Consider the following 13844-nt stretch of genomic DNA (forward strand, 5'->3'; position numbering starts at 1 on the left):
TCCGTACAGGTTGAAAAGTGTGTGTCAAAAAGACAGTTGAGTACTACCTCTTTGTCAGATGCGTATTCAACATTAGCAGTTCTAATCGACCTGACGTGTCTTTCGATTTCGAAAATAACTTATTGAATCTACTAGTCTCGTTGAGACTTGAGACATTTGTTCAGAGGCTTTTCCAACCACTTCACTCAGAGGATCGAAGGGCATGTTAGTATGCTTTGCGAGCCAGTTTAAATAACTCCAACCTGTCCCTGCGTCTGCGATTTCAAGCTCTTCACACATAACTTCTTGATTCGATCAAGTTCGGTATTCCATCAAGGGGTTCCTCTGGAAGTACGTATTACTCGAAGCGAACAAGCCTCTTGGTATACTGCTACTATGAGTTTTGTTTTATCCACGACCTTATTCATATTACATGGAGTATCAAATCATTTTGTAAATTGCTCAGCCGACGATCAATGCATTGCGTATAAATAGGTATCAGTATTCTCGCTGCATGGCAATTATGAAGGTCGGGTTTCGCATAGTAAGAGCGAACTGGCTCAACCAGTTATGCACTATAATTAACTGTTCGTTCAAATCTTCGGAAACGCTTAAAATATGCAGTAAATGCTTTGGTTGAAAAATATAACAAAATATTTTTTTGTTTACTCCTATAGATTCGAACTAATCATGACATTTTAAACTATCACGCAAAATGTAAAAATGCGTTTTTAAATAATTACTCATATATTAATAAAAGCCCAATTGGAATACAATATAAGTATTTCAATTCACATATACACAAATATTTATCTAACACAAAAGAAAGACTTCAGCTAGAGAAAGAATCTTATGTATACTTGAATCTGATTGACATGTCACTGCTGGGATCAGTTTCAACTAAACAAATACATCTTGCAACCGGAAGTAACTCCCTACTATTTACTGAGAGTAGACCATCTAATTCGTAGTAAGATCATCGCCTCCCATTAACGGAATCGTGCGAACATGTATCCAACACCATCAGCCGGAGAATGGATCCCACAGCACCGTGTCAGAATAAATATTACTATTGTTTTAAAAAGATTTGTATTGCCATATCTTCCGGAAATGCAGAGTGTGCTGCTGCCGGATTTGAACAGCGCATCGGTTTGTATCATCTGACCAAATATCGCATTTCACATGTAATAACGTAGACGATGATATCGACAAGCACAATAAATTCAGTGGTGAAAATTCCCTATGCTTGATATGCACCACACAGGCATCTGCACCGATTGCTTATTTCCTAAAGGTCTGATGCACGTATTAGTTTTAATCACGAACATGTAAGCCAAGATTAATCTCCGCAGCGGTGGGTATGCGATGCTCTTCCCAATGTCCTCGAAGTTGGTGACGTTATGCACTTAGTGCGCGATTCGACAGACATCAAAATAAGTTTTAGCTTTCTGTTCCCATTAATCTACGGTTCAGCGCATTCAAAATCACTACGGTAGCGCAGATTCTGCTGAAACTGTTCGTTATGTACTTTTACTCCGTGGATTGGTAGACTTCTCGAAGATTTATCATGGTGGAAGAGGCAAGCCTGTAGAAATGTTGATCGGTTTTTTTTTTAATACCGTGCGCAAGTTGAAGCTCTAAAATGCGTTAAAAATTTACCTCGCTACGACAAACGATTCAATTTATATATTTTTTATTGCACGATTGCACAAATAAATTTAATTGCACAGCAAAAGTACAGAAAACAAAACATGGCTGATATTGGATTTGACAGTTCGCGGAATGAATTCAAAGTCACTTGTGATTCATTTTGTCACTCACCATGAAATGAACCTCTCACGTCACCCGACTCGACTCGTAGAATAGGGTGACAAGAGTCATGTGACAGTGAAGTGAGTTTTGGCGTCTCACCTCACTCGCCGCGCAGAATAGGGCCGATTATCTCATATGCTTGGTTCGAAACCAAGGGGTACGAAATAGGGTCGCAATAGGCTCTACTGCCATAATAGGCACATCACCCTACATGGGAAATTGAGAACGGACAGAAACAGTAAGGTGCAATTAGCTTTGTTTTCTCCTGAAACATGATTCCATGATACAAGCCAACAATTGTCTTGGTTCAATTCTAATGGAATCGAATAATATGTATAGAGCTTTTCTTATTCCACGTGGCCATCATCGTTTTAACCCCTCCTTCCCTTCATGGATAAGCGTGGGGACATCTTTTTGTAAATAAGCGTGTAACTACTCATTTTATGAAGTAAAAGAACATGAGCGTTTCTTAAAAAACTTGAAGAAATTAATTCAATTAGGATTGTGTCCGTTCGTTTTCCCATCAGAAGCTCAAAATCGCAGTGCTATAGCACGGCGGGTAATCCATCGGTTATGGCGCTTGTGGTTACGAATTTCTGAGATCTAAACCCACAAGATTTTTTTTGTATTTGTGTTTTAGTTGTTCAGGAGCATCTTTTCTAGTGCCAGTGTAAAATTCAAGACCAGGAAGGTATTCAAACTTTTTGAAGCGATATGTTTCATCACCCATGACAACATATCTTGTGAGAAGATTCTCCTAAAGCTTCCTGTATGTTTTACAGATTTTTGTTGTTTTACGATCTGGATAGCTTTGAGGACTTTTCTTTCCTTTCTAACGAGGGCTGCCCTGTTCTGCATCGTTTGAACCTTTCTTTCTATAGTTAAACAATCTTTATATCCATTAATGACATCTAGTACCTTTGCCTTCCATAAATTCATGGATTTTGCGATGGAACGGATCGTGAAATTACGATTCTGTAATTATTTGCACAAGATAGCTTCTCTGTGTGCTAACTCAGCCGATCTTGAAAACTAAAAGCTCTTGCTAAAAGAATATTTACGATTTACCTTTATACATGCACATGTACTGGTCAAGAACAAACAAAGTAATCGTATTTAACTGTAGTTTGAATAAGTTACAATCCATAAACTGTATCTGGAATTTGATGTGAACGATCTTTAGTAATGAATAAATGCATTAGTGCTCAAGATACATAAAATGAGACGTTCTTAAGCAAACCTTTGGAATAACGACTTCAAAACAACTTTAAACAAAACAATATCCAAAAGGCCACCTCTTACATTATACACCAAAGTTTGGCTCGAAAATCCATACCAACTTCTACCACTAAATATTTACCGAATCAATAATTCAATTCTCAAAACCAAGTATGTACTAAGTACAGGTATCCCGTTGAGATATTTGAATTATGATCATCCACCTCCACAGAGTGGCCCAAGCCGGCACATACACGGATAGCCTCCTCCATCCATCCTAAACGACTCTTCGTGTTGGTTACACATACAAGCAACTTCAAGGAAATATCGTTAGCTTCGAAAATGCACACTCACACGCCGAAGTGGATAATAAAAGCAAAAAAAAGAAAAGCGACGAAAATATCTCTTTCAATACACCACCACCACCCCAACCGAATCGTCCACAACTGAGCAACTTTATTTTACTTCGGTTGAGTACCAGCCCAGCGGACTTCGTCGATCACATGAAAATTTAATTAAAGGTTATTGATTTATCCTGCTTCCTTCCTCGGCGGAAGCCGATTGTTTCTCTTGCCTGCGCATACCAGCCGATAGCTAGTAGCATTCCTGATTCCGAACCGAAAGGATTATCATGGTAGGTACGGCACATTTTTACGGTCGTTACGAAGAGTAGAAGTCCAATTGCCTGTCATTATTCCATGAGAGAGAGAGAGAGAGAGAGATAGAACTGCGGAAAGTGGATTACTCGTTCGGATAGCTGTTGAAATTGAACTAATTAAAATGTTATCATGCGCTTTGCCCTCTGGTCTTCGGCGGATGTTTTGTCGGGCACAGTCAATACCTACCTCTTTAGCCTATTAGTCTAGACCATCACGTAGCCAATTATGAATCCGACGTGTTTGTCCTGCTACATATTGCTGTCTTTCGGAATCAGAGACGAACAATCCGTACCGGGCCACTTCCACCGCTTGTGCTAACAGCAATCGGTGCTAATTGGTTGCCTCCTTTTACTGCACCGTATCAGGTAACTTTGTCAGTGAACCATGGAGTAGCAACACTAAATACATACACAAAGCATTTGAAGTGGCTGCTACATAATCTATAAGCCTGTAACATTTTTACGTGGCATTCCGTTTGGTGAACAATGCAATGGTAGGAAGGAAATGGGAACTGAACTAGATCATTGTAATAACTTGCCATTCGGCGAATTTGAATTTTTAGCTTTAACAAAAGCTTATGGCAAAGAGATTTGAGCAACAATGTCGGGTTAATATTATACAAATAAATAAACCTTTAAACAATTATTTTAATCCACGTTTTCTGTATGGTTTGATACACTAAACATTTAACTAAATAAATAAAACGAATAAAATGATTGCGTTAGCATGACTGAGCCGTGGTCTTTCGATGTTTTCAAGGGGTTATATACTGCTCATAACAGCATAAGAGTCCCATGTTGAAAAACAGCAAGCCGAGAAAAACGCTGTTCAAGATTGTCCCATCCATTGAGCCAAATGGATGGGACAACCATGTTTTGGTATTTTTTTTGATATTTTCTGAACAAACCCGGTAATCTTATTTGTGCAGTGTGTTTCAGTGGTGATACAGAATACAATCCAACGGATAACTCATTTTCGACAAAAATCCACATGGGACTCTTATGCGTTTATGGGCAGTATAGGTTGAGGTTGATTTTTTCTTCTATCTTGAAGTATAGGTTCTTAAAAATGTTATACCAAGTAGTTATATAGTTCGAAGCAGTAGAAGTAAGGTTACAGCGTTTTTTATCTTGCTCCCCTACGAGGGCCTGGGTATATACTTGAAACTTTAAACGATATTATCTTGAAATTATGTTTTTTCCAAAAACATCTTTGCAGTGAATACGATTGAGCATGAGCATGATCATGATGACCGTACAATTCGTACTTGCTACTCCGTGATTGACCAGAACAAGCGAAATTACACAGAGAATCGATGAGTGGAGCCTGGGAGTTAGTCAATATTTTAGCTGTTATCAAATTCCTTATTATAACGAATAGTTTTTTTTTTGAACTTTAGAGCTGGTGTACGGTACCGTTCTCTTTGCTGCTTCCAGGGGCGGATCCAGAAAAAATTTTCGAGAGGGGTCTGAAATTTCAATTTTCAAAATGGACATTGTACAATTCGTAATACGTAATAACTTTATTCAATAAGAATCAGTTTTCTTGGTCAAATTTTGTTTGGATGATTTTGAGTTTGAAAATAATATAAAATTGAAACTAATTTTAAATTTCGCAACAAGTAAAAAAAAATTGGGGTGGAGGGCGGTCCGGACCCCCAAGACCCTCCCCCTGGATCCGCCACTGGCTGCATCATTTGAAACACGGTTAGAACTGTGTTTTGAATATATAAGGAGTGTTCAGCACATGCGCTCAAGTTCACTAGATTGAGGAAAATAATTTTGAGTCAAGTAACGACTTTGGGACACGTTCTGAAGTGGTCCGGTTTTAGATTCATAATTTTGACAGTTCTTTAACATAAAACTGAAAATCTCAAAACTAAAACCTACTCTCCCTAGCAGTAGAGGTGTGCGCCACGCCGCCGCCGCCACGCCGGCGTTTGCATGTAAAAATAGTAAGCACATCGGCGTGACGCCGGCGCGCCGCCGTTTTTTACCTGAAATCGGCGGCGCGACGCACACCTCTACCTAGCAGTAGCTTGAGCGACAGTTCTTTTAAGTTTAAAATCCATGTCATGTCATGCCTTAAGCGTTACTGGAGTATAGAGCATGGTGTTATACTTGGTTTTAGAATTTTGTTACACAGCATATTGTAACAACTGGGAACATGTTATGTTATTTTTACTACAGATTATATAGTCTCCAGTCCTGAAATGAGTCGATAATTTTGATAGATTAGAATTCATTCGCGAATTACATCGCATGTACTTGAAAAAAGCTACACAACCCTTTAATTTTATTATTAATTTTCAATCCAAATTTGTATGATTTCACAACGAGAATGCGAATCGACTATATTTAAAATCACAGAAATTCAAAATAATTGAAAAAGTGTATACGAACTTTACAGAGATAAAGGGCGAACACGAAATTATTGCGACACCGAAAATGTCATGCCAATTTACTTATAATGTTTAAAATCAAACCAAAATTTTAGGGTAGTTTTATACATATATTCACTTCAAAAATCAAAAGAAAAGTTAATCGATGGAACCTTGAGTGTAAAATTGAACGCATTTTCGCTTGATGCCCTCCATCAAAGTCTTTACAGTGTCATCCGGTAGGGGAACTGGGGGGAAGCCCGACACCCTGGGTAAGCCCGACACCCCACGACTTTTCCCAGATATCAAATTTTAAATCATGCAATAATGACAGGATATTATTAGTACGACTATTTTAGGCATTTCGATACATATCGATGCCATATGGGTTCATTAAACGTCAACAAAATAAACAAAACAAGCGAAAGCAAAGTTGATGCGCTTTTGGATGTTATTTTTAGTTGATACATTTTAAGGTTTTAATAACACAAAAGCTTTGAAAATGACCAGTTTTTATGTCACACATTCTATTCTACTCTCCATATCGTTATTTGTGTATATTGAAGATAAGTTTGAGTATTTCAATACTGTTAATTGAGCATTTAACAAAAATGTGCGCTGTTAGGGTAAGACCGACAGTTTTGGGTTGGGTAAGACCGACACGGTGTTTGGATGATTGGGTTCGTTTTTGATTCGATACAAACGACTCGGTATGTTTGTTGTGTTCGATTATACTATAATTACGTCATGTTAATAATTGAAATACACGGAAACTATGTTTTTTGCATTTATTTATCAGTATTGTCTCAAGCCGACCAAAAAAATTAAAAATTAATTTGAACGTGATTCATAATAATATTACAAAAAGAAACGAAAAGTATAATCTAATATGAGATTTTGAAATGATATTGATGAAAAAAAATTATTGACCGTCGGATTGTTGATCAACAGTGTTCCGAAAAACCACAACACGAACCGGATAGCTTACTACGAAGCGTGTGTCACTTTTAAGTGAATGAGTCCTAGTAACAGAGTATATAATCTGCTTGCAGATCAGCTCCTTTTCGTTATAATGGCTATACAAGTGGCAATAAAGCTCGAAAGAATTACTTGAGAAAACCCGTACCATAATATAAGCCATGCGTTAAACATTATTTATTCATAACACCACGAATTCGAATGTTCTTTCTCTTGCTACGCGATGAAACTACAGAAAGCATGCGTTTGCATCACACATACTCATATACACATAATTGCACTTTATCACACATACACAATACATTTTTAATGGAAAAAATTGGACAAAAAGAAAGTTCAAAAGGTGGTCGCTCTTGCCCCTTTCGGGGGTCGGTCTTACCCGCACCGTTTTTAAAATGTCATTTTTCTCCATTTTTGGGCAATCACTAATTTTTAATGAATTCAATTTTTTGAAACGCTGAAAAAATTATATTTTGCTAAGAGCCACCTAAACAAGGATTATGCACAGAATATACAATTTTAGGAGCTTTGCGGAATTATAGAAAAATTATTGCGCTTAAGGTGTCGGACTTGTCCCGCGTTCCCCTACCAGTTTCTCAGTTTTTTTTCCATTTTCTTAACATGTCCTTCTCGTTTTTGACTTTCTTCTTGCTCTTCCGAAGTTCCCGCTTCATCATTGCCCAGTACTGCTCCACCGGGCGCAGCTCCGGACAGTTTGGCGGATTCATGTCCTTTGGAACAAAATGGACAGAATTGGCCTCATACCACTCCAGGACACTTTCAGAGTAGTGGCATGATGCCAAATCTGGCCAAAATAGCGGAGCTTCGTTGTGCTGTTGCAAGAACGGCAAAAGGCGCTTCTCGAGGCACTCAGATTTGTAGATCTCGCCATTTACTGTGCCCTTTGTCACGAAAGGCTCACTCCTCTGTCCGCAAGAGCAGATAGCCTGCCAAATGAGATATTTGGAGGCCAACTTCGACATTTTCTTCTTCTTAAATATGTCGTCCACATAGAACTTGCTCTTGCCGGTGAAAAACTCCAACCCCGGAATTTGCTTAAAATCGGCTTTTATATACGTTTCGTCGTCCATCACACAGCAGCCATATTTTGTCAGCATCTTCTCGTAGAGCTTCCGTGCCCGAGTTTTAGTCGTCGATTGTTGCCGCTCATCGCGGTTTGGGAAGTTCTGTAGACACATTCCAGCGTTAGGGGACAACGTTTGCACGCATCATGCAACTGTTAACAGCTCGTCGTTTGAAAAATCCTACGATGTACGCTCAAAAAACTTAATTGAATACTTTAAAAATCCTAAAACAACGTTAATGTTATGGGTTTGATGTTTTTCAGGTTGTCCTTTCATTATGAGAGGTGAAAATGTCGCGTTAGGGGACAACAGCGCAAAAAAATGATTTTCCAACCTACATTTGTATTTATCAAAAAACCTGCTCTGTTTCAAACTTTAGAGCATCTATTTGTTCTAGATATTTGATCATCAATAGTCACAGAACAATACTGTATACTTAGATTTTCGAGCTTTTAGGAAATTTTTTTCACGACCACTGCGAACACTGCGTTAGGGGACAACACCAAAATGAACACAAACGGTCGCACATGAAGTGATGTCCCCTAACGTGACTGAAGAATTTGTTGAAGCTCAAACAAAGCGATGTATATCACCTCTAAACCTGTAAATAACTCAAAATAAAGATTTGAAACGCCAAACCAGATGTATTTCTAGTTTCACCTTCATGTATTTTATTAAGAAATCAAATTAATATGAAATGAGAACAGGACACACCGCATACCACAGTGTGGCGCGGTATAGAAGAGATTGTAGACCACAATCGACACTTTCTAATGGATCGAAAAAGGTGGTTTCAAGTAGTTTTGGTAAGTTTAATATATTATTGACATCAGTGGCAGATCCAAAGGGAGGGTCTTGGGGGTCCGGCCCCCCCCTCCCGAAAATTTTTCACATCCTGAGAATTTTTAAAAAAGTTACTTTTTTAAATTCATTCTAAGTTCAAAATCTTTGCAAACCAGATTCGATTACCAAAACTGAGTTTAATTAAATGAGGGTATTACATATTACGTATTGTACAAAGAACATTTTAAAGTCGAAGTTTTGGACCCCCTCCGAATTTTTTTTCTGGATCCGCTCCTCATTGACATAGGAAAATATATGAAATAAAATTAACTGTTTCTTAGGTTTCTTTTTATTTTGTTCACCAACTAAGTTTTTTTCATGTAAGTTTGGTGCACTGACTTTGTTTTTTGACCTTATAAAATCTTGAAAATAAAATTGACTGGTGATTAGGGCAGATAAATTACGTCATAGGATTGTTCAATATTTATTTTCTTGTTACGTTACAAATACACAAATTTGACTCTGAAGCAATTCAACAAAGGAAAGACTGTCAAACGATTATACTCGTCGAGCAGTTATTATATTTACATGTTGTATATAATGTTGTCGCGAAATACGAGTAATACGGTTGAAAAAAAAAATCGAAAGGGAATATCGCCCTTCCAGTTCATCCTCTGGCGTTTGCACTACTGTTTCTACTAATAGATCTGCAAGACGACACTTATTAGTGATGATTGCGGAAATTAATCAAAATGCAGCCGTTTTACGCAATTTTTGGAAAAGAAGGGTAAGATCCAGCTTTTCGAAATTTTTGATATATTAGAGTACAAAAAAATTCGTTAAGAAATTTCACACAATTGCGGTCTTATGGCTCAGATGGCTGGCTTGTCATTGAATTATCTAAATAATAGAAAACTGGAGAATTTCGTAAACTTGTATCATTTCAGCAATACTGCATGGCTGCGGTATTGCTGAAATGGGTTGGTTATATCTTTTATGTCCATATACTGTTCTGTAGGCTCTCAAAGTAACTCTGCAGAAGGATTTATCGTATTGCAACGGAAAGCGTTAGGAGACAACACTTCAGTGCACCCCTCTGAAAGAACGATTCCAAAGCTTGTTATATATAAATAGCATATTTTTAGAAAGGTATTGATGAGTACTAATAGCTTCTGAAAAGATTTCATAGATAGCGTGCTTTCTTTTCGTGAAAAATTGAAAAATCATGATATTTGCGTTAGGGGACAACGCAAAAATGGTCAATTTTTGCCCCCCTTTTATCCGACGATCAATTCACTCAATAAATCTGCGTCCGAAGATGAAATCTTTGTACAATATGTGAACAATAAAATGGAATTTAAGATTATTCCAAATAAATTTTATTACAAACCTGTCGTTGTGGTACGGAAAAATCAATTCAATTATTAAAAACGAGTCATAAATGTATTACTGGTTTTCATCGACCACCGTCATAAAATTCTTTTAAGAAAATTCTATATATCTATGATTTGGGAGCCTTAAACCTATACCAACATATTTCAGAACAACTTTTACTTATATTAGCAGATTTATTTTTATGCGGTAAGCGATACAAGTGCGTGGAATGTGTCTGTACCTTGTATGTATGTAATCCAGCTCTCTTCTTTGCATTCTGGACGTAGCTCTGCGACATGCCGATCTTTTTAGCCAAATCACGGCTTGAGACGTTGGGATTTGCTTTAATCATCCGCTTCACCTTTCCCTCCATCTTTTTGTTCTCTGGTCCCGGTTTTCTTCCAGCTCCTTTGCCGTGGTCCAACGTCAACCGCTCCTGGAACCGCTTCAACAATCTGGAGACGGTTGAATGGTGAATGTTCAACATTTTTCCCAACTGCCGGTGCGACAGGTCAGGAAATTCCAGGTCTTTGGAAAGAATTTGTTCTCTCGACTCGCGTTGGTTCACCTCCATTTTCGTTGAATCGAAAAACACGACTTCGAGTTTGACAGCATGTAAACAATACACATCAATGAGAAAGTGTGCAAAATTTGGTTGATTTTTACCCAATGGTAAAAATGTTATACCCTGTTGAATGTGTCGCAATAATTTCGTGTTCGCCCTTTAATTGCCTTTTATTCGAGAGAAATAATTTCATTTTTATAAGCCCAACTGATTTAAGCCCCAATAAATGGATTTATTTAGGGGACCAACTGGTCAAAGCCCCAATAAACAAAAAAAGGTTTCATTTGTACAACATTATTTACCAAAAGTTAGGGTACTTCACCACCAAACTTTTGATATTGGCGAAAAAATAAATAAAAAAATCATTTAGGTTGAACTTGCGCTATGTGCCCATTTTTTAATTTTTTTTGAAGCAGTTCAATAACTTAGACATGTGCGTTATTCTGCAAAATGTTTATGAAGGTTCCATCTATAAAATAAAAATTTTCGAGGGTAACGTGTCAAAAATGGCGAATCCTGAACATTTTAACATTGATGTTTTTTTTCCAAATCTGAAAAAAGACCGTCCCAAACGGCTTACTTGGAGATTCCGGTGACAATTTACAGCACAAGTGAGAAGGGAAAACTAGTATTCTACTTCATTGCGGTTATGTTTATGACATTACCCACCCATTTTATTTCGAGAAAACGAAACTATATCAAAATAAAATATTTCGTCGTTTGTTGATACTGTGCTATTTGTAAAAGAAAAACAAATTAACAACTTTACAAATAAAAAACTCACCAGCAAATCCTGCGTGTATAGCTAGCAGTGCGGCAAAAGCGAGCATCTTAAAGTGCGATGCCCTTATCAGTGGCTTTCTTTCGACAAGTTCCGCTGCATTTGATCGTTTCTTTATGTTCTGTGCAGATTCAGATACGTAGTTCAACGGATTGATTCTATGTGTATTTTGGCCTTGTATTAAAATCTATCACTGTTTTAGTAGACTCCACAAAGAGCATCTGCGGTTGTATAGCTATAAGCACACTGATTACACTTTTTAGCTCTTTCACTTCCTGAGAAATCTATTCGTTACATATCGCTTTTTCCCTTTGTATGGTACTCTTAAATTGTTGAGCTATAGTTACGCTTGTTCTGTTCAAGGATACCTTGAACAATATACGCCATAAAGCCACTACCAACACCCTTGCGTAAAAACCAGAGAATTCTCGCCGCACGTTATTATATTTTCTTTCATTTTATTGTACCCATCACGAACAGCACCCTTAAACTCCTTAAACACTTTTTTCCCTTCCACTTGGATAGGTGCTACATCTGTGGTGACACATTTTCTTCTCTTTCATCATTCTAAATTATTTGATCTTGTTACTTCAGCAATTGCTATGGTCATAATCCAACAGGTAAACTATCACGTTCACTCATACCACAGATGATATTCGGTGACGAGTTTCCCCGCGTCGGTCAGCTGATTCGCTGAACTTGAGACATTGCATCGAATCCATTGCTTAACCTTGGTTGGTTGGATAAATGACACTCCGCAAATGAGCTTCAAGGGATCTGAAAAGAAAAGAAAGACGAAAATAATATAATTTTCTTCAACTTTAAATTGGATGTCAAAGGGTGATTCGATCTGACGAAAGTTGAAATTACATCCGAAATTCACAGGGTAACTTTTAATTATTTTTACCCCTGAGACCATATAATAATCGTGACCGTGAGTGAATATAAAGTTAAAAGATGTTGAACGAGATATTCATTCTTGTTAAATGAATAATGGAACTTTTGCTTCTAGTTTTTTTAGAAACTCGCGAAAATCCATTTGCCGAAATAATGTAGGGAAGGCTTCCTGGTTATGAAGGAGGATTTGTATTTGGCACTTAACATTGGGTTGGATGATCCAATTTTAATTTTTGAAATATTGTTGTGAAGCTTTGCCCACTTCCATTCTAACAAAGACAGTGCTATTGTTATCGTTCCAAACAGAATATTTATTGGGATTTTTTGTGATGTATTTCGCTGATAAATGCTGTCTATTTAAAATGTCATAGTTTTCAGTTGTCATTAGTGCTTTAAATAATGATAGTGGTTCTTAGGGAATATTCTTAAATTATGTAACGATTTTAGGGAGGAGGTGGAATGACAAATTGTGCCATGTTGTGACATATGTATGTAGAAGGGGAGTAAGCAAGAACTTTACGTAATATGTTTTTAATGAAGAAAATTTTTTTAAGGGATTTGTTACGTAATAGAAAAGGGGAGAATAGAGAAATTTGTAACAAGAGGAGGGGACAGGAACATGGAGGAAGAGGGGAGTAAATTTTTGCGCTACGTAATTTATGAATGGTCTCTTAACTATTATATCTGATGTCACAATAGAATGTTTGCGTTAAGTGTGGTTCGTAGATCTATTCTGCTGCGTTCTGGTTATTTATTTCATTAACCATTTATAACCCCTCCATGCCAATGTTGTTTAAAATAATAACGTTTTGAAAAAACTATAACTTTTGATTTAGGGAAGCTTTGCTCACAAAACCTAGTAAGGCTAATACTACCTGAGAATGTTACCTTTGATTTGAGCGCAAGTTATTAGTATTGTGCGTAAAATTGAAGTTATTGCTATTCGTTTTGTTTCGAATTCTCTGAAGCAGTGCTGCCCCATTAGTAGGCTTTGAGGCTGTTGCGATGAACATTAAACTGTTCGAAATTTCCCAGCAAGCTTTTTTGATGAGATAACCCAGTTGCAACTGAATAATACATGTGGTTATACCAGCAAAAAGGTCGCATCAAATGCACAAAATCGACATATGCGTACCAAACTGGAGGCAACATATGTACATAGCTATTGAAATTGACGATTTCTGACAATAGGTTAGTTAGGCGCGATAATTTCTAGTATGAAAGCGATTCTAGAGAATGTATTTACGATTGGATATACGAAATAATCTCAGATTATATACGATATCGATAACTAGTATACGATTCCAGAACACGATATACGATTAATCTTGAT

The 13844-nt window shown here is 37.2% G+C and overlaps 1 protein-coding gene across 1 annotated transcript in view; it reads right to left on the bottom strand.

The window, feature by feature from the left end:
• The window catches only part of LOC131690597 (uncharacterized), a 541241-nt gene that overhangs the window by 396104 nt on the left and 131293 nt on the right, over positions 1–13844 (bottom strand). Inside the window, exon 2 of the mRNA XM_058976500.1 lies at positions 11618–12391. Coding sequence (XP_058832483.1) covers positions 11618–11663 — 46 coding nt within the window. The 5' untranslated portion in view covers positions 11664–12391. The remainder of the gene's footprint in view (positions 1–11617; positions 12392–13844) is intronic.

This window comes from Topomyia yanbarensis, chromosome 3 (genome assembly GCF_030247195.1).
Source record: "Topomyia yanbarensis strain Yona2022 chromosome 3, ASM3024719v1, whole genome shotgun sequence".
NCBI classification, from domain to species: Eukaryota; Metazoa; Arthropoda; class Insecta; order Diptera; family Culicidae; genus Topomyia; species Topomyia yanbarensis.